The sequence below is a fragment of the Piliocolobus tephrosceles genome, chromosome 8, assembly GCF_002776525.5.
Source record: "Piliocolobus tephrosceles isolate RC106 chromosome 8, ASM277652v3, whole genome shotgun sequence".
In the NCBI taxonomy this organism is placed as follows: domain Eukaryota; kingdom Metazoa; phylum Chordata; class Mammalia; order Primates; family Cercopithecidae; genus Piliocolobus; species Piliocolobus tephrosceles.
The window spans coordinates 64,298,268-64,320,618 of record NC_045441.1 but is presented as its reverse complement, the minus strand read 5'-3'; the positions used below and the strand labels follow the sequence as shown (position 1 = coordinate 64,320,618).

Below are 22,351 nucleotides of genomic sequence, written 5' to 3'. Positions count from 1 at the left end.
CTCCTACAATTGCCTAGCTTATCACCTTAAGAGGGTTTCTAGGTTACAGTATATGGAGAGGTCAGCCAGACTGAGCCTGGCAGACTGCATTGAGGCAGTGGAGTTGAGCATCCAGGGTCACCAAGTTGACTTAAATTCCTAGGAGGAGTAAAAGAGAGGAGAGAAGGGAGCTGCACAGAAAGAGAATTCTAAAGATCTGCAGAGGGTTTCTTCAGAGTGTTTGGCTGGAGTACTGACCAACACACGCATATGTGGACACTACCCAAGCCTGGGCAAAGAACTAGCTGACAGCATTACAAGGAACAGCATCCAGAGCTCACACAGGGCCAGGAAGATTGCCTGTTCAACCAGCCAGGGTGGAAAACCTCAAGCATCTGAGAACATTGCAGAGAGGACAAGGAAGTGCCTTAGTTCAACACCAGGAAAAAAATCCTTCACTGAGCATTTTGCTAGTTCCACCTAACAAACATTAAAAACTAGAACTGAAATAATCAAACTGCTTCCAAGTAACTTAACTGTGTTCATGAAAAAAAGCTCAGAAGTATTTATCAAAATATAGAATCATACAGCACCCAATAAGGTAAAATTTACAATGTCTAGCACCCAATAAAAAACAATCAAACATGGAAAGAATAAAAACATACAACCCATAAAGAGGAGATAAATCATTCAAAAGAAATAAAAACATATGTCCATCCCAACATTTGTATATAAATGTTCATAGAAGCTTTATGGTAAGTCTCCAAACGGGAAACATCCCAAAACTCTATCAGCCGTTGAATTGATAAAAAGATTATGGTATACATATACAATAAAAAAAATTACTCAGCAAGAAAAAGGAATAAGATGTGCTATAGCACAGGTGAATCTCTATGCTAAATAAAAGATGCTAGATTAAAAAAAAGAGTACCTATTGTGTGATTTCATTGATACAAAATTCTTGGAAATGCAAACTAATATATTGTGACTAAAAGCAAATTAATGCTTTCTGCAGGAGTGGGTGGGGAAGGGCAGGAAGGAGAGATCACAAAGGGGTATGAGGAAACCTTTGAGGTGATGGATATCTTCATATCTTGATTATAGTGATGGTTTTACAGGTATAGACATATGTCAAAGCTTAACAAATTTTACACCTTAAATGTGTATAGCTTATTGTATATTAATTATACCTCCATAAAGCTGCTAATAACTGAAAGAAATGAAGGAATCTAAATATCCAGTTCCTCAGTCAAACTTTCCTTATTTGAAGTATTTAATGGTCACACATGGCCAATGGCTACTGTAATGCTCAGATGTTACCATCATTTCCAAAACTTATTTTAGAAGCAACTATCCTAGGAAATTGAGTTTAGGTTCACTTAACTTTCCCTAGAAGTGAAGTTGCTGGATCAAATAATATACTCAGTTAAAATTGATACATATTCCAAAAGTTTCTACAGAATAGTACATCAATTTACACTTAACCATTAGCATTTAAAAGTCCATTTTTCCCCATGCTTGACAAGAAATAATATGATTTTGACTTTATTTGCACTTATTTAATTACTAATAAGACTAAACTATTTTTACATGCTTATTTGTCTTTTGTGACCTATTTGCTTACATTCAGTTTAGGAATTGTTAGGATAATATGAGCAAAAATGCTAGAAAAAAAAACTTGTATTAACAAATTTGAAGGCTGGGCGCAGTGGCTCATGCCTGTAATCCCAGCACTTTGGGAGGCCAAGGCAGGAGGATCATGAGGTCAGCGTTCAAGCCCAGCCAGGTCAACATAGTGAAACCCCATCTCTACTAAAAATACAAAAATTAGCTGGGAGTGCTGGTGGGTGCCTGAAATCCCAGCTACTTGGGTGGCTGAGTCAGGAGAATCACTTGAAACCGGAAGGCAGAGGTTGCAGTGAGCCGAGATTGTGCCACTGCACTCCAGACTGGGCAAAAGAGCAAAAGTCCATCTCAAAAAAAAAAAAAAAAAAAAAAAAAAAAATTGATATATTATCTCTTAGGAAGTAAAATCCTTTATTAAACTTCTAAAATCTTACCTCGTCCAAACAGTTGACACGAACATTCTTGCTGGATAATAACGTTCCAGCTTCTTGGACAGTACCTTGAAAAAAAAAATGAAAAGTAAGGTTATTCATCACTAGAATAAGAGAAAAATCTAACATCAAGGGAATAAACTTTAAGGAGTTATCTGTAAAAGTAAGTCTAGTCAGTGTAGGTTGCTAAGAAATGAAACATCCAATCACATACTATTTATTTTACAAATTAATTGTCCAGTAGAATAGATTTACAGAAACTAAAAACAGCTTCATCTTGTTTTTATTTTCACTGACCTTAAAGTATATTACATTGGCCACATTTTCCTTTTGGCAGTAATACAATAACCACAAAGCATAAGACTTAATACTGAAAAAAATCTTAAAGGGCATCTAATCCAAATCACCATCTGAAGCTTAAATTCCAGTTAATGTAATACTTGGCATTCAAAATGCAGTCAGTATTTACATAATTTGTCAGCACCACATCTGGTGAATTGATGGCATATTTATAATAGAATGCTTGGTTTGGAAATACTTAGGTGAAACATATTTAATGCCTAGTACTATATAAAAGTGCTCTGTGATCAGTATTCACCACCCTGAAAGTCAACTAATGTAAACCTGAAGGTCACTCCTCTGCAAATTTGGAAAGAAGCTATAATTGGGCCACAGTTGTCAGGTTTTTCCAGTCTTCTACAAGGCATAATGACAGAAGCATACTTGCAGGAGAGAATGTTGCTATTATCATTAGCACAAGTCAGCCACACATTTTGCCAAGAAATTTCTGATTCACTGGGAAGAGAACAATGAAATTGAACGTGCTGAGGGAGAAAGGCTAAGGTAAGCCTCTCCGATAAAAGAATATAAAAGTATAGGTAAATCTCCCAACCAGGTTATTTCCTCTCTTTAAATTTAGACTTGTAGTGTGAGAATGTGCTAAACTCTGCTAGCCTTCTAGAGTTAAAGATGAATGCAAAGATGAGTATGCTTCTTTCTCTCTGACCCACTTCTTAAGCAAGTCACCTGAGTTCCCCTCACCAACAGAGGAGAAACAGAAATGTCTCCTAGATAGACAGAGAAATAGCTCTGTTGGGAAAATGTCAAGTGAATGATCTACATGTCCCTGGAGTATGATGGCAACTATTATATATATATATATATATATAAATAGTGCATTTTTCTGACCCTGTATTCCATCTGAAAGCAGTTAGTATCACTGGCTGAATGGCTATGAGAGGGCCAAGCTCTTGTGTGTGTGAGCATGCAAGCCAGTTCTGCATGAAACCTTATTCATACCTGTGGCTTCTCATCAGAGACTTTCTCAAAAATCTTTATAGAAGAATAAAAGCAGAGCAAAAAACCCTGCACCCCACTTTCTCTTGAGGAGGATGTTTCATCCAAATGCCATTCTCCATGGAGAACCAAAGTTATTTTCTATCTTTTTCTATCTGCCCAGGAGATGTTTTTGCAAGAAAAGGAGAATACTATAGGGATTATGAGCATGTCAAAGCCTACTACATGTGAAGAGTAGAATGGGGATTAAGACCATAAACATTTGGTTCTCATTAGAGAACAGGCTGATAATTCTCTAAGTGTTGCCCAACAGCCAACAATCTAAGTTAATATACTCTGTAAGGGAACAATATATTTTAAAGATGATGTATATATAATGGAAAACAAACGTTCTCTCCTGCTAAACTTTCATTCAATAGTCTCAATCCTTCACTTCTGACACCAGATATATGGGGGTTTCCCCCATATACACAAAGCAATTCTCCACTGGACACCAATGGGTATCCTATAATTTAACTCATTTCTAACACTGTTTACCTGAAGTTAGAGTCACATCTAATAGGTCAAGGGCTCAGGCCACAAGACTGTCCCCATTTCAGATGCCAATCATAAGCCCCTGTACTTCTGACTGGCTATAAGTCAGCGTTCCCATGATCCCCTCCTCATGTTCCATAATTTGCTAGGACAGCTCACAGAACTCAGGGAAACACTACTTACATTTACCCATCAATTACAAATAATATTACAAAGGACAAAGATGAACAGCCAGATGGAAGAGGGACAAAGAGCAAGGTATGTGGCATGGGGCACAGAGATTCCACGCTCTTTCCAGGCACCCATTCTTCCAAGAACTTCCATGAGTTCAGCAATCTGGAAGCTCTCAGCAACCGGTAGTTCAATAATATTTATGCAAGCTTGATCACATAGGCGTGACCTATTATTAAGTCAGTCTTCAGCTCCTCTCCCTTTCCTGAAGATGCGGGGAGGGGTGGAGTTGAAAATTTCAACCTTCTAATCATGGCTTGAACTTTCTCATGACCAGCCCCCATCCTGAAGCTATCCAACAATCACCTCATTAGAACAAAAGACATTTCTAATGCCCAGGAAATTCCAAGGGATTAGAAACTCTGTGTCAGGTAGCAGGGTCAAAGACCAAATATTAGAACAATAGATGCACCCAGCACCCCTATTGCTCAGGAGATTATATGGGTTTTAGGAGCTCTGTGTTAGGAGCCAGGGGCAGAGACCAAATAGATATTTCTTATTATATCACACACGTACACACATCCACAATCACACATGCACCACTCAACAGGTTAAGGTTAGCCTTTTGAAATGCAGGGACTGGAATGAGAAAAATAATCTGAAACAGATTGGGCTTCTAGAGAATAAAAATAGATTTGGAACACGGATGAGCAAAACACTCCAAGAGGAAAGACTGTGTTGATTTCCAGTTTGGTGTTCACAATGTAATGACATTGGTCGGAAATTATAGAAGGTCCAGAATAGCATAGAAATGTGAAACACATGGCTCACACAGAAGGATTTTTACTTTATGTCATTCCTACTGTCCATAGTAGACTTAAATAATATTTTACAAGTAAGTGTAAAAGATTAATTGCTTTATTCTGGGAAATAAATGTGTTAAATCTGATTAACAAACTACTGGGGGTGGAAGATAAGAAAGGATGTGCAAGGAGCCAACATTTACCTTCATTGGAGATAAGAAACAACAGACCTAAACTAATGAAAGTAATAATTAGTGATTTATTTCCCTTTAGAGAATTTCTCCAACTGCTCAAACCAAAGAAGAAAATACAGCATAACCTGCCTCATTAGGGTGGAATTGATCACTTTATCTGGATGAACAAGCATTTTAGGAGAGAAGAGATTATGTACATAATATTTTCCCAGCAAGGACAACATAGTGAGACCCCATCTCTACAAAAAATTTTCTAAAAAATTAGCCAGGTGTGGTGGCATGCACCTGTTGTCCCAGCTACTTAGGAGGCTGAGGTGGGAGGATTGCTTGAGCCCAGGAGGTTGAGGCTGCAGTGAGCTATGATCATGCCACTGTAATCCAGCCTAGGCAACAAAGTGAGACCCTGTCTCAAAAAAGAATGATATTCTTAGTGTTACTGCTCTCTCTTCTACTACATTATAGCTTTTTCAGGAATACTATAAAATGGAACAAGACCTGCAAAACTTGGCCAGGCGTGGTGGCTCATGCCTATGATCCCAGCAGTTTGGGAGCCAAGGCAGGTGGATCACCTGAGGTCAGGAGTTTGAGAACAGCCTGGCAAACATGGTGAAACCCCATCTCTACTAAAAAAAAAAAAAAATACAAAAATTAGCCGGGCGTAGTGGCACGTGCTTGTAGTCCCAGCTACTCAGGAGGGTGAGACAGGAGAATTGCTTGAACTCAGGAGGCAGAGGTTGCAGTGAGTCAAGATCACGCCACTGCACTCCAGCCTGGGTGACAAGACTGAGACTCTGTTTCAAAAAAATAAGTAAATAAATAAATAAAAAGACCTGTAAAACTCTGTTTCCTTACCTACGAAATAAGGATAATAATATCCATCCCACAGTTATCTGAGGGATAACTGTGGAGCACATATAAGCCTTTATTAGATCTTTTTATTCTGTATTCAGAGCAGCACAAGATAATTCATTGTGACATTTCTAATATCTAGATTGGGAACATGGGTCTCCACCAAAGACAAGCAGATGTAGCCAAAACAAACAGAACAGGAGAAACAAACATTCTGTTTTCGGCAATTCATCACACAGCCATGAGATTCAAACACGTATAGATTTCAATCATTATTCACTATTACTATTTTAATTTTCTATAGATACAGGGCCTTACTCCATCGCCCAAGCTGGAGTGCAGTGGCATGATCACAGCTCACTGCAGCCTTGAATTCCTGGGTTCAAGCAATCCTCCTGCCTCAACCACTTGAGTAGCTAGGACTACAGGTGCATGCCACCACACCCAGCTAATTTTTACATTTTTTATAACAGTGGGTCTCACTATGTTGAGACCCAGACTGGTCACAAACTCCTGGGTCCAAGTGATCCTCCTGCCTCTGCCTCCCAAAGTGCAAAGGGGTCACTCTACAGGCATGAGCCACTGTGCCCAGCTGGACAGCAATCATTATTTATTGGAATCCATGAAAACGGATATTTTAAGGAATATATAATCGAGTTAAGGATTTAGAAATCTACTTGGCTTTGTTAGTTGTTAGAGTGTTTACATATAAGTAAAATCATGTAAAAATGTTTAAAGTGACTTAATTTTAAAACAGGAACATATGGATATAGATTTTGATATCATCATAGATATAAAGCTGTAAATATATTTTAAAAGTGAAACTCCATCTCTACTAAAAATACAAAAATTAGCCGGGCGTGGTGGCACACACCTGTAATTCCAGCTACTCAGTAGGCTGAGGCAGGAGAATTGCTTGAACCTGGGAGGTGGAGGTTGCAGTGAGCCGAGAGTGCACCACTGTACTCCAGCCTGGGCGACAGAGTGAGACTCCGTGTCACATACACACACATACACACACACACACACACACACACACACACACACACACACAAAGTGGAGATCTGTAAGTATAACATGCATTTTGAAATCGTGAATTTGTGTGATGTTTCTAAAAGGTCTCCTACTCATATCTATTTTTAGACTTTGTAACAAAATGATCTTAAATTAGTATTACGGAGCACTCTATAAAATTGAGAGTAGCTAAAAGAGCTGTTGTTGTGAAAATGAACATAATGAAGATAATAAAGCCCATATAGGCTGCATAACCTGTCCAGTCATCCAACTAATGGTAACCATATATTTTCAGTTAATTTTTTCTCTGAAAGCTGTATTATAATTGGTTATAAGCAGACTTGAATGTTTCTCAACAACCATAACGACACCAGAAGTATTATTAATGACACAGGACCTTAGAACAGGATCTTATTTCAATAGTCCCAAATTGGAAACAACAATTGGGCATCAATGTGAATGGATGCACGAATAGTAGTATATCCTTTCAGTGGAAATGAAAGAAGAAAATAATCTATGTACTATTGGTATACACAATAAATATGAACCCCAAAATCATACTGTTGAATGAAAGAAGCCAGCCTCCCCTCAAAAAATGGATACTTATTGTATGATTTCACTAATATAAAATTGTAGAATAGAGAAATCTAATCAACAGAGGCAGAGATCTATTAGTGGTTGCCTGCAGATGGGGTGAAGGTAGTGACAGATCACAAAGAGGCATAAGGCCTTTTTAGGGGGTGATGAAGATGTTCATCGTGTTGATCTTAGTGATGGTTTCACAGATGTATATTTAAATCAAAACTGATTAAAAAAAAAGTGTGTACCTGTAATATGTGCAACTTATTGTATCTCAACAAAGTTGGTAAGAAAAAGCCTTATTATCCAAACCTGTTTCATAGCTCCTTTACACAGATAAGAAAAAAAAAAAAAATAGGAAGTGTAATACTTTCTTGTTAGCAACAGTGAGCCCAGGAATTTCAGGTACTAAATAAGAGAAGTAATGGAAAAATTATCTAGCTCATAGCCTTAAAAAAGGTTTAATTTATTTCATAATAGTGCTTGCTCGGAGATTAATGGAAAAGGTATCAAAGCTTAGAAGAATGGGTCACTCTACAAGTAATATAAGCCAGTTAAACAGAGTTCAGTGATTTCAATTTTCTCTTACATATTGTTAAATGAATGCTGTCATTAACTATGGTTTAAATGGGTATGTTGGAAACAGATTTTCATTTTCATCTGGAACCTCTTGGCATTCTAATAAATAAAAAGCCCCATTTACAGTCTGGTAATTTCTGGAGAGCAGTGGCTGGCAGATGGAAATCACTTAAATGTTTGCCGAGTTTATTTCAGATTGGCCAAGATGCCAGGCCAGACTTTGCTGAAAAGTTATTGTTAGTTCAAAGTACTAGAACTTACTGTCTAGTCTAGAGTTTTTCAAAGTTGAAAAATCTATGAAAGAAAAAAAAAACACAAAACTCCTCACTTCACCCACTTTAAAAAAAAAGTCTCTCTTCGGCACAAATATAAACTTTGCTTATGACCTTTCTTCAACTATAAAACAAAAATTTAAATTTAATGCACACAGAACTACAAAATCAGTAACATTTAAAACTGAGTTAACTTGACAGATGCTGTTTTGCTAAAACTAAATGGCCTCTCAAAGTGAATATTGTATGGACTGTTATGGCACTGGTTTCAAGTTTTGTTTAGTTTGTTTTTAAGTACAGCCTATTTATTACCTATGGGCCCGGTGATACCTCTTCTCTGCCACTTACCTGTTTGACACTGTTTCCTAACTTCCCAGTCCCTCAGTTTCCTTGCCTATAAAGTGAAGATTACCACATTTATCACAAACACAAGCGTGTTTTAAATGCTTTAACTATACTAACTACTTTCATCCCTGTAACAACATTGTGAGGTGGCTATTATTATTATTATTCCTATTTTTCACACAGAGTACTTGAGGCTCAGGAAAAGTCACTTGCCCAAAGGCCACATCACCAGTAAATGAGTTAGAATTTCAAACCAGACCTGCATGGTTAACCACTATCCCATGCCATCTCTCATACTATCATAGCTTAAAATTAATTCCTAGCTCATCAAAATTAAATGCATTAATATATGTAAAGTACTTAAAATTATATGTGGCTTGCAGTAACAGTCATTAAGCGCTGGCTGTAATTGTTTTTCTCATATCTCCCATTACTTTTCTTTATGAGTGCAAGTGATGTCCCACAGACCTTCGTTTGGCAAGAATGTATCACATACTAGGTCCACATCAGTTCTTTTCTCACTGGCATGGTCCAATTAAAGTGATGAAAGCATCAGTGCACTCATGCAACTTGATGCACCATGTGAGCCCAGAAATATCATGGCAGTAACCAAAATAAATGCACATTAATTTAGGTTTATATAATCTTTGAAATAAATACTGGTGGACACCTGAGAATATATCCAAGGAATCCCTTCCCCCCTCTCAAAGACTCAATTTATAAAACTGCTCATTATTTTTCACTTTTAAGAGATCACATGATGGGCCAGGCCCAGTGGCTCATGCCTGTAATCCCAGGACTTAGGGAGGCTGAGGCAGGAGGATCACTTGAGCCCACGAGTTCGAGACCAGCCTGGGCAACATAGGGAGAACCGCCTCCCGCCGACCCCCATCCCTACAAAAAAAAATCTTTTTAAATTAGCCATCATGGTGGCTCACACCTATAGTCCCAGCCACTAGGGAGGTGGAGGCTGCAGAGAGCTGCAACTCCAGCCTGGGTGAAGAGTGAGATCCTGTCTCAAACAAACGAGAGAGATAGAGGGAGAGTGAGTGAGAGAGAGAGAGAGGACATGTACTACCACTGTACTGCTTAAAAGAATTTTTGTAATCCCAGCACTTTGGGAGGCCGAGACGGGAGGATCACAAGGTCAGGAGATCCAGACCATCCTGGCTAACACGGTGAAACCCCGTCTCTACTAAAAATACAAAAAACTAGCCGGGCGAGGTGGCGGGCGCCTGTAGTCCCAGCTACTTGGGAGGCTGAGGCAGGAGAATGGTGTAAACCCGGGAGGCGGAGCTTGCAGTGAGCTGAGATCGGGCCACTGCACCCCAGCCTGGGCGACAGAGCAAGACTCCGTCTCAAAAAAAAAAAAAAAAAAGAATTTTTGTCCCTGGTGTATTGTGAATTGATCCTTTGTCTCCTTTGTGCCCAACACAGTACCTGGCAAACAGCGAAAACTTACATGTTTGCTTAACTGAATCCCAGAGCTATCAAAGGCAGGGAGAAATTACCCAGAAACAGGAAGAACTGAAAGACTGAAATGCCAAATAGGTTAGCGAGAACCATGCCGTACAACAATATAAATTCTAACCCAAATCCCAAAATTCCAGGCAAAGAACACATCATTGATATACATAGCTGTGACTGACTTAGAATAGTTGAGATCAGATCGAGTGGGCTCAGCTCATCGGCACCTGTTGAGTTCAAACCTGAATTTTTTCTCCTTCGCATGTAGAATTTCCTTGTCGCTATGAAGAATAAATCTGCCTTATTCTCTAGGATCCCACATTTCGGCCTGGCTACTAAGTAAATAAAACTGGAAACTGGGAAGCCTAATGCTGCAATGACTGGCACCTCTGCCATTTGAGGACAAATATAGCCATCCTATTACTGAGTTTAAAATCACCACATTAATTGCCCAGAGTCCCACGCATCCCCATTCCCGCACCGTGAGGGTGCAGGAGAAGTATGCAGTCACGCTGATGTCACCTGCCAGGTAACGGGACTCGGCAGGGAACTCCTCTGGGACGTCCACTCGGGGACTCCGGGGAAATATGGCTTCCGGCTCGTCCTCGGGGCTCCCCGCTGGGACTCAGCACAGCAGAAGTGGGGCACGCATTGGGAGAGTGGACAAGAAAGCGCGAAGGAGCGCGATTAGAAGGTCGCATCTGTGCAACCTGGGCCGAGGGGTGGGTGTGGAGGCCTCGCCAATTTCCTTGTCTCTCTAGGGTTCCTGAGGCTGTCGGAGCTTCTGGAAGCCAGTGAGGCCCTGGATGCGGAAGTCTCAATGCAGCAAATTACAGACCTAGTTCTGTGCCCTTATGAAGCACCCCCTCCCTAAGGGCGCCCTCCACTCCCAAGCGGGGGCGGGGATCAGCAAAGGATCCAGATCATTCGGCCTGAGGAAGTCTAAAGGGCCATTTAGACACCCGCCTAAGAACCTGAAACTACCAGGACCGAACGCGGTCAAAATCCCTGGGGAGCAGTGAAGAATTCACACACTGGGGCCCACACCTCCGGACGCTCGCATTAATCTAAGGCGGGGCGTGGAAATCCTTACGTTACCAAAAGCGGATTTAGAGGCCGAGCCTCAGTAACTACCTCTCCTGTCCCAGCACTGCTTCTACCTCCCCACCTCTCCGCCCCTGCAACCCGTCCCAGACCAAAGGGAGAAACGCTCTTTCCCGGTTCCAGGCTGCCAACCTTGCAGAACCGTAGCCAAAGGTCATGCAGGCCAGGGGCGCCCCCCCGGATCTGCCACGCCCCCCGGCCAGGCTGGCCGCATCGGCGTCGCAGCCCACCACCCGTACCTTTCCCGATGACTTCCAGCAGCTCCTTCTCCTCCTGGGTCAGCTCGCCTTTCTTTATGTGAACCATTGCTCCCGCCAGCTTGAAGGTTATTCTGTTTCTTAGGAAGTATTAAAAAAGAAAAGATGCGTCTGTATTGGGAACGCCAGCCTCAATGAGGCAACTTGAGACCAAGACACTGAGGTAGCCAACCGCGGAAACGCTGCGCTTCTTTCCTCCCTCCGGCGGGCTGGCGGACAGCGGGCGAGCTCGGGCGAGCCAGGCTGGCGGTCTCTGCAGGCCCAGCGGCAGTCACCGCCCGCCGCCTGTCATTGGCCCTGCCGAGGAGGAGGAGCCGTAGGAGGTGGCAGCGAGAGATCGCCATTGGAGAAACCTGGGAGGGAAAAACCAAATGCAGAAAGCTGGAGGGGAGAATTAAATTCCTCCTATACATTCCGCCCCCCTGTCCTGTCCGGTTCAAATATTTCGCCACATGCAGTATTAAAAATGCTACAGCTGGCAGTTCTGTGCTCAGCGACGGCTTTCAGGGGCGTGCAGAGGTTCCCGGTTGTCGCCGTATCCCCACTATACCCCCGGGAGTGGCGCGGTCTGGGCAGGGGCGGTCTGGGAGGCGGGGGCGGTACGGGAGGCGGGGCTGCGCCGGGTTCCGTGTGTCTATGTCAATGTGTCTGTCCTTCACTCGTCCATTGTCTGCCGCCGCTGCTGCCGCTGCCGCCGCTGCCGCTGCACGAATCGCCGCACCCCCCAGCCTTGCGCGTCGTCGCTACCTCCTCGGACAGGTGAGAAGCAGCCCAGGTGAGACAAGGGGTGCCGGGAGGGTTGCGAGAGCAGCGACTGCCGCCCCGCCGGGGCTTCCATCGGGCCGGAGCTGGCGGGGAGGAAGCATGTGCCTCCCGGGGCGGCTTCCTGCCTCGCGGTGGAGAAGCCCCCGCTTCACCTCATCATCACCGCGCTTACGGGGTGTCAGTGACCTGGGATGAAGACCTCCGACTCGCAACGTTTGGCCGCCCCGGGAGACCCTGGGACCGCAGGCGGGCGGGTGGGGGCCAGCCACGCGGTGGGAAGTGGCGGGTGCACATGGTCTCGTGCGTGGCACCGCCAGACGCGGCTCCCGGGGAGGCTGGGGCCGGGGCTCTGGGCCGGTCGGGAGGAGAGCGCCCCATTACTAGAGAGTCAGTGAGGACAGACTCGGGAGAAGGTAGTTTTTACGTTGGTAATCCTCGCCCTCCCCACTACTTGTCATCTCTTTGGCCTCTGTGGAAGCTGTAGAAGAAAACCGGACCTGATCGCCTAATGTTGCTTGTTAAGGATGTTTGGAAACAATTTACATTTGCACTAATACTTCGTTTATGAGAGACAGCCTGGGGGAGGGAAGGGCTTCTTTGCTCTGCTAGAGTTCTTGGTTCTCTTTGTAACTCAGATCTTGAGATTTATGGAAATAGGGAGTGGAGGGTGGGGAGGTTGGAGAGGGCGGAGATTAAATTGGTGTTGCTGCCTATATATAGCCTTAGATTAGCCTCTTAATCCAACCTTCATTCAACTGTAATATGTAGCCTGGAGCTTCAACCATAGGTAGATGGGGGTAAATACAAGTGTGTACTTAGAAATAAGATTTGCTTCCTAAAATGTGGGAATCAGTGATTTCTCCAGGGTACACATTTATATTTACATCATCAATGAAAGTTTCTTTGAAAATTAATGTTTATGTTTTACTGTTGTTTCCCTACAGAGTAGTATTGATGTTTCTCTCAATATGTGTGTCAAAGAGACATGTATGTGTCAAAGAGAAATAATTTGAATAATTATGTAGGTGGTTTTTGTTAAGCATCCTCAGGACCACTGTTTCTTCTTGTAGTGCCATACAAAAAGCGAAATCCATTTTCCTCTGGCCTTAGGCGTTTATTTTGCGTGAAGCTTTCACTAACACATCTGAAATCTCCTGGAATATGTTTATCATTATTTCCTGCCTTTAGCAAAAATCTTTCCTAAACTCCAGCTGTTTTTGCCCCCTAAAGCTTCAGCTTCAAAGGCTGGGACAGATCTGAGCCAGAACATCTTACATGAAAATGGTTTGAAATTATTCATCTCAGTGTATAACAAAGATACTTTTGTTGGATGATGCTTTAATAATGATGTGGCTATTCAGGCAAGTAGTAAGGCTTCTGAGAGTGACCGATCTTTTGTAATGCTGTTAGTTCCAGAGTTACAATTGATTTATAATGTAGTATCATGCGGAAGAAACCCACAAACCTAAAAAAACGCTTGAGTAGTAACCTCCTGGAACATGTGATTTAGCATCTTACCAGCAGATGCATACACAGAATTGGGTACTTCATTGCTAGTATTTCCATCTCTTGTGCCAAATCTGAGCCATGGTTACTTGAAGGTCACACCTGTTTGTCTCACTGGGGTTGTCAGTTCCTCGAGGATAGCAACTAACTATTTTCTTGATGCCTTATGACACTTGTTTGGTATTTAGTGCTCTCTGAATACATGACCAGTTAATTTAGAGACAATAACATTGAAAGAGAATCTAACATCTACCTAGAAATGCAGATAAATCATGGTCAGTTTACATTTCTAGAAACAGATTCATAATGGGTACTGTTCATTAGATGGATTGATCACATTAGTAGTTGTATGGTGTAAATATTTAATGTAGGAATAAGATTAGATAATGAGCATATTAAAATAGATTCACATCAAAGAAGTTTTATTGATAATAAGATGGCTACTTCATATTGAGTATTTAGTCTGTGCTAGATATTCTACCAGATGCTTTGTATAGAATTATTCTATTGTTATGACAACTCAGGAATTTGCCAATATTATCCCCACTTCTGCAAATAAGAGGACAGAAACTAAGGGAAATAGTTTATCCACAACCCCATATTAGGAAGTGTCAGAGTCAGAATTGGAATAATGATTTCTGAAATGTTTGAAATGTTGTATGTGTCCTCTCATATATATCTTTTTCTACTACTACCACTCTAGACCTATTGCAATGCATCTTAAGTAGCCTGCTTCTCTCTCACCTGTCTCCATCTAGCTAATTCAGGGAACTACCAGTTCAATAAACATTGAGCACCCATCATTCTGTGAATGGCTCTCCTCTGGCCACAGAATAGAGGGCTGGGTCTGGCCTGGAAGGTTCTAATCCATCCATGGTCTCAGCAGGCATTTCCAGTCATCTGGGCCGTCCCACACACTGGGCTCTAAGGTCACCACTCTGCTGGTTCCCCAACCTGCCGGTAATTTCCACCCCTTTGTTCCTGCTTTTCTCCTTCTCCGAATGACTTCCCTTCCCTTTTCACTGAATCTCCTCTCCAGATCTGATGAACTATTCAACTTTCCAGACACAATTTAAACAAAAACTCTTTTCTTCAGCTTTTGTGTTCATCTCTCTCTCTCTCTCTATCCAGTAAGGGCAGTATACGTGCTAGTAAATACATTTATTCATGTCTCTTGGCAAGGGTTGTAAGTAAAATCTTTGTACGTGGAGGATATTGATATGCAACATGGCTACTGGTATCACTGCTGGCAGCCTTTAATTCTCTCTTCTTATGGATTCTAGCGAACTCTCTTTTACCGCCACCCCCCCCCCCGAAATTGACATCATTGCTTCTTCATCTGAATCTCCATGAAAACACCTAAAGCAAGCACTTTCTCATCACATTCTATTATACTTATTATTATTAATCTGTTTGGTCCCTTCTCATTCTAGAGTATATATTAACTAGGTCAAATTTATCTTTGTTTCTAAAGGTTTAACCCAGTGTCTTGCACCTAGTGTATGCTCAGTACAAGCTGAGTTGAATTCAGTTTGATCTCTAAGTTATTTTAGGTGGATTTGTTTTCCTACTTGACTAATCCTTCCTGGCAATGTGAGGTGAGGTGGCACTAAGCACGCACAATCATAACCAGAGGCAGAAAGTCTTTAAATGTTTTGGATCTCAAGCTTCTTGACATTCTGATGAATGCTGTCAACCAAGAAAAATTGTTCCTATGCACATGTTACAAATTTGGCATGCCATTCTTAGATTTCCCCATTACAGACCCTGATTTCCAGCTCTCTACATTAAGAGAATGCTGCCTTTTAATTGCATTTTTGAGTATTACATCTTTCAGGGTATTGTTTTTCTTGACATTTGACTTTTTTTCCTTAGACTTAGGTATCTTTATTAAGAAATTTTGATTTTTTTGAAGTTTGAAGTAGATTATGGTTATATTTTTAAAAGATTACTTATCTTTTAGAGATAGGAACAGATTTATTGCAGAACTGGATGAGAAGACAGCTGAGATTTGCTTTAATATAATTCTGTGACAGAAAGGAAGAGAGACTGAATGAGAATATAAATGAGATAAAATTGACTATGTTAACAGTTGAAGATGGGTGATGAGTGCATTCACTTGATTATACTGTTCTCTCTACTTTTGGATATATTTGAGATTTTCCATAATGAAGTTTTTAAAAAGAAAATTTGGAAGTATTACAGCCTCTAAGAAATCCTTTTTTTTTTTTTAACACAACATAAGAAAGTAATATGAATACAAATGTTCTTTTTTCTATACTTAGAGTTTCGCTTATGTGATTATTCGTTTAAGTGTTAAAACAGTTACACCTAAATCTGCAAAGAACTGTCTTCTGAACAATGCATTTCCATAAACATTTCACATCACATTTTAACTTCTCCAAAAAATGAAAGGTTGGTGGCATTACTCAGTGCTTGTAGAACAAATTCATGAATATCTTACTGGTAGTTAATCCTCATCTTTTTTGAAAATTGACAAAGTAATTTTCAGAAAATTTTGAAGAAGGGGTACAGAGATATTTAGTTTAACTGAGAAAATCAAGAGGTGAATGAAGTGGAGATACTGATGTTCTTCTGTGTGTCATAATCCAACTCAGAAGGCATCCAAAAAAAAAAATAGTACCAAAACTGTTTTGAGCAATGTCAGCACTGTTAGGATAAGTATATTAGTCTAGGAAAATCAGGAGCAGGCCCAGGATAGGGTGTGACTGGTAGGTTCTTACTCAATGTTTGCTTAGCTGAATACTTACTCTGACACCTACTTTATAATTTGTGCAATTTTTTAAACTTACTTTTTGATGTTTAAATATTTTTATTGTGTTTTAGATATATTAAATGTCCTTTATAGCATGTCATCCTAGACTTTGGGATTTTAAAAGAATATTTAATTAATATGCAATCCACCAATATTAGCAGGTCATAAACAAGAATACTTTTCATTCTTAACTTACTCATGTCTGTGTATGGAGGCCATGGCGCTCTTTAGCAAGTATCTTTTGGACAGTTACGTGCCAAGTAGAATGATTTGCCCTGTTGTAAATTTGGCATGTATTAAGTGAAGAGTGCCAAAAATGTTCAGATAGTCATATTTGTAAACTATTTTGAAAATAAAGGTTTGGATATTCATTGAATGAACCATTCTTTGTTAAATGCTAAAAAGATGTTTTCATTATTCTGTCTTGATTTTTAGCAATAGGTGTTTCCATTGATGTTTTTAAAGTTTATGTCAAAAATGAAAGGAAGAAAGTATAATGACAATAAGAAAGAATAAAGCACTGTATTAATATTTAAGAAAGTATAATCCTTTAGCTATCTTTAATCCTTTTAGTTCTGAAAATATTAATATTTTAGTAGGAAAACAATAACTTAAGATGTAGAGTTATTTTTTGTGTCAGATGTAGAATTATATCTTCTTTTCACATCTCAACTTATTTTTATGCTAGATGAGAACTTTAAAAAATATAACAGGTGTACTGTTATTTTTGAGGACTTCTAAATAAGTCTCAAGAAAAGCCCTGGGGCAGAGATGAATAATAAGGGATAACAGCACTGTAGAGAATATATCATAAGCTACTATTGGATGATATTCTACTGTCACCCTTTTTATAATCCACACAGAAGACTTTAATGCTTTTCAAACTAACCTGGATTTATGGTCATTTCTAAGAAGAAAAAAAATGTTACATGTTTTTCTCAGTGTACAAGGTAATTGAATGGCACTATTATAAACAGGAAAGAGAACCCCTAGTTGATGGTGCAGAGGAAACTGCTGGCTGGAGGAAAAGGATGCGGTGTTAGTATTTGGGAGTGTGAAGATTGTGTTTTTGTTAGAGTTGAGCTTCTGCAGGAAACAATTTAAAAACTGTATCCTATAGTGCTAGAAATTATGGTGCCATAAATTTTCTAATATTTGTGTGTCCCTAAGAGGCAGTATTGTTAAATTCTCTCTCTAAAGATAAATACCCTTTTTTCCCCCCTTAATAGAACTCTTTGGAGAACTCTTTGGTATTTTGGAAGTAACATATGCTAATTCAATTTATCCAAGTGCTGAACCCAACTTTAATATTTATGCTCTACTCCATCTAATTCCAAACTATAAAATTTATGAGGCAAATAATGAAAAAGCTGCCTTCGAAAATCATATGAATAATTCTCTAAGACATTGCAGCAGCTTTAGTTGGCTCCCTGGAAAATGCACTGAGTGGAGACAGTGGATCAGGTTCTGGCCCCAACTCTTCCATGTACATAAGCTCCAGATGGGCAGGGATCTTTCTGCTTTGATCTCCACTGTCTTACCAATGCTAAAATGGAATTCCTGACCTCAGCCAAGTGGTTTGACATCTCAGTGCCTTATCTGAGGGTTAGCTTAGGGATTGGGCTTAAATCCATGGTTTTCAAAGTATTCCATTCCGCACGAATGCCACTTGTAAGTTAAAAAGTAAAAAACGAAAACAAAAACAAAAAAAATGTACGTAATTATTAAAACGTTAATAAACACAACTGCAACTCAAATGCATCATTTGTTGTCTTTAAACATACTGGAGACCATCGTGCTTGCTAACTTGTTCTACCCGATGTGCAATACTTGGAACAAAGCTCCACCTGCTAGAAAGTGACCTCCATGAAACTTGCCTGATTTAGTGCTTGCTACATCCCTATTGACTAGTACCAGACTTACTGTATTTGGTAAACAAATAAATGAATGATTCTCTGTAGGTTTAAACCTTTTTTTTCTTTTTTTTTTGAGATGGAGTCTTGCTCTTGTTGCCCAAACTGGAGTGCAATGGCGCGATCTCAGCTGACTGCAACCTCTGCCTCCTGGGTTCAAGTGATTCTCCTGTCTCAGCCTACCGAGTAGCTGGGATTACAGGTGCCTGCCACCACGCCCGGCTAATTTTTGTATTTTTTAGTAGAGACGGGGTTTCACCATGTTGGCCAGGCTGTTCTTGAACACCTGACCTCAGGTGATTCACCCGCCTCGGCTTCCCAAAGTGCTGGGATTACAGGCGTGAGCCACCATACCTCGCTTAAACCTTTTTAAAATGTATGATTGAGAGAACTTGTGGCTCTGTCCTAGTTCTTTTTTATTTCCGTTAATTTGACTTTGTATGGTCCACTTCTATAAAGTTGTGTCAGGGAATCCAGTCCGATATCATCAGTGTACCCTGGACTAGGCTTCGCATTTCTACCCAGTTCATGCTCTCATTGTGTAATAAGCATGCATATGGAAAGTAACTTTGTGTGTGTGTGTGTGTGTGTGTGTGTGTGGCCCTTCAAATAAAGCTTCACCTGCTAGACAGGCTTGGGCAGGTCCCCTTCTGGGAGGATGGGAGCTCCTTGGTTGAGAGAACTAGTAAGTGAGCAAATATTTGGACTCATGCCCACCCCCACCTTTGAGCTTCCTGAAGGTCCATTATTATGGTTTTTAAGCAATTGCTCCAAAACAGAATTCTCTCACTGGTTACCAGTCTAGGCCTTTCTTTTCTTTTTATTTATTTATTTTTTCTGAAGATTTTATTTTCCCCTTTTCCTTGATTAAAAATCCTCTGAAGAGAGGCAAACACTTAAACACCCTTTTACTGTAGTAACTTTTCTTCTGACTTCCCATTGGACTAATAGTCACCAACACTCCTGTCAGTTTTATGTCTTTCATAAACTAACTTGCTCTCTGGCATTGCCACTCCACTCCTTGCTGGTTCTCCTCGCCTCAGTTAACAAGGCTAGTGTTGTGTGTGCTGTCCATAGCTCCTTTCCTCTAGGTGGAAAGTAAATCTCATATAAAATCATCTTTCTCTACTACGTAAAGCTCAACATATAGTTAGGCATCTTCCAATGAAAAAGCACTTTTCTGGAGGAAGGAACATTGGAGATGAGGAGACTTATTAATATTAGTTTTGTCTTCAGTGGAGGTGAAAATCTCGAATGCATAGGCATTTTCTAAAAGGTTACATAGGATGATGTTAAAGGGTTTAAATTATTATCTCCATGGAGTGGGGCTGGGATATAAGGTCAGGAGTGAAAGATTGGGTAGAGCACTACCCTTCTGTACTGTGTTGGGGTTTTTTGTTTGTTTGATTGATTGATTTTGTTTTGTTTTTGCCATCAGTGTATTACTACTTTATAGTTTTAAAAGACTCGTTAAAATAATATAGAGACTGGCCGAGCATGGTGGCTCATGCCTGTAATCCCATCACTTTGGGTGGCCGAGGTGGGCAGATCACTTGAGGCCAGGAGTTCCAGACCAGTCTGGCCAACATGACGAAACCCCATCTCTACTAAAAAAAAATACAAAAATTAATTACTTGGGAGACTGAGGCACAAGAATCCAAGGGAGGCGGAGTTTGCAGTGAGCCGAGATTGTGCCGCTGCACTCCAGCCTGGGCGACAGAGTAAGACTCTGTCTCAAAAAGTATTAATAATAATACAGAGACCATCTTGCTTTTTTCTAAGCTTAAAATTATAATATTATTAACAAATTTCAAGGACATTTCCCTCTCTGTTAGAGTTTCGGCTTTTCCTAAAGTGATGCAGTGGAACGCATGACTTTTAAAATAAAGATTCTAGAGGATATCACTGAATCAACTTATATAACTCCAAGTCCAAATGCAAATCATTTTTTAAATTGTACTTTAGCATAATATAAGAAAAGATGGTAGAACTGAATTTTAATTTTTTTCTGTATGTAACCCTCCCCACCAAAAAAAAAAAAAACCGGAGGATATGTATTTATTTATGAGACGGAGTCTTGGCTCTGTCATCCAGGCTGTGGTACAGTGGCACGATCTTGGCTCACTGCAACCTCTGCCTCCAGGGTTCAAGTGATTCTCGTGCCTCAGCCTCCCAAGTAGCTGGGATTACAGGCGTGCACCACCATGCCTGGCTAATTTTTTTTTTTTTTTCAGTAGATACACGGTTTCACCATGTTGCCCAGGCTTGTCTCAAATTCCTGACCTCAGGTGATCCACCAGTCTCAGCCTCCCAAAGTGCTGGGATTGCAGGCATGAGCCACTGTGCCCAGCCTATATATACTATGTTTAAATGTGAACAGTGGTCGTTAATGAAAGTTAGGCTGATAGATTTTTTTCTAATTTTTCCTTAAATATTCTATAATATACATGATAAGCTAACCTTATAATCAGTCATTTTTAAAGGTTACCTCTCACTTTCAATTAAAGATGCTGTTATTTCTCAGCTTAATCACCTACTTTTTTGCTTCTTTTCAGTGTTTTGTTATAAAAACCTGGTTAGACACACCAGATAGCTTCAAAGTGGCCGCCTACTTTTTTCAATGGATTAGACTCTGAATGATCTCTGGCAATTTTCTAAAATTAAATCTTCTATCAAACAAGGAAATTTCTCATCATTGAGGATAATCAAAAGAATGCTCTATAGACTCTAGAAGAAATTCTAAAACAGGTTCATAAATCTATTAATTAAAAGGGGTTTTGATTAATGGAAGCATTATTAATTTGTAGTTTTTCTTTATTGAAGGAAGAAATTACTTTGATGGGTAAATGCTGGAAAATGTTTTTTTAAATTACTTTAAGATACTATATAACATTCTGTGTTTATGTGTATTGCTTTGATAAATGTATTTAAAATACTCTGGAAAAAATAATTTTTTGAGTAGTTTCTTAGAGTTTTGTTTTTAACTGACATGTAGTAATTGTTTATATATGGGGTACAGTGTGGTATTTCCATACACATATATATTGTGTAATAATTAAATTAGGGTGATTAGCATATTCATTACATCAAGCACATCATTTCTTTGTGGTAAGAACAATCAAAATGCTTTCTTCTAGCTCTTTTGTAGCATATGATACATTATTGTTAACTATAATAACTCTATTGTGCAATGGAACACTAGAGCTTTTTCTTCCTAACTGTAACTCTGTACCTGTTCAATCTTTCCCCATCCCCACCTCACTCCTATTCTCCTCTGTCTCCAGGAAACTACTATTCTACTCTCTACTTCTGTGATACCAACTTTAGATTCTACATGAGTGAGATCATATGATATTTGTCCCCCAAAGTGCTGGGATTATAGATCTGAGCCACCACGCCCAGCCCTAAAATACATATGGCTTCCTGTGTTTGCCATTGCTCCAGGATTCTATGTATACATAATCAATTTTATTTCTTAATCATTTGAGAGTAGGTTGCATACACTTTCTGCCTTTATCCCTTATTTCTTCAGTATTTATTCTGTAAAAGTAAGATACTTTTCTTACAGAACCACAGTGCAAAAAAAAAAATTCAGTAAATTTTAACATAGATACCATTATTTTATCTCTATACGCCAACTTCTTAGGTTGTCGCAATAGTGTCATATATTTGTATGTATATATATATGTGTGTGTGTATATATATATATGAACGACTATATATATACATAAGTATTTTTTCCCAGTACATCATTCAGTCCAGGAATGTGTATTGCATTCAGCAATGCCCCTTTAACTCTCCTGGAACAGTTCTTAAGCCTTTGTTTTGGAAAGATGTTGCCATTTATGAAGAATGCAGACCAGTTGTTTTGGAGAATGTTCCTAGATATAC

The 22,351-nt window shown here is 39.9% G+C and overlaps 2 protein-coding genes across 3 annotated transcripts in view; one reads left to right on the top strand and one right to left on the bottom strand.

Annotated features, from left to right (window-relative positions):
- ANKMY2 (ankyrin repeat and MYND domain containing 2) overlaps window positions 1-11,794 on the bottom strand; it is a 46,969-nt gene extending 35,175 nt beyond the window's left edge. The window contains exons 1-2 of the mRNA XM_023215908.1: window positions 11,483-11,794; window positions 2,040-2,104 (exon numbers count right to left, since the gene is read on the bottom strand). Of these exons, the coding sequence (XP_023071676.1) occupies window positions 2,040-2,104; window positions 11,483-11,549 (132 nt within the window). The 5' untranslated portion in view covers window positions 11,550-11,794. The remainder of the gene's footprint in view (window positions 1-2,039; window positions 2,105-11,482) is intronic.
- A 319-nt stretch (window positions 11,795-12,113) lies between these two features.
- BZW2 (basic leucine zipper and W2 domains 2) overlaps window positions 12,114-22,351 on the top strand; it is a 59,446-nt gene continuing 49,208 nt past the window's right edge. Inside the window, exon 1 of one of the 2 annotated variants that reach the window (XM_023215909.2) lies at window positions 12,114-12,259. The gene's annotated coding sequence lies outside the window, so the exon portion shown is untranslated. Of the gene's footprint in view, window positions 12,276-22,351 lie in introns of both variants that reach the window. The other variant, XM_023215910.1, reaches the window with a different exon arrangement.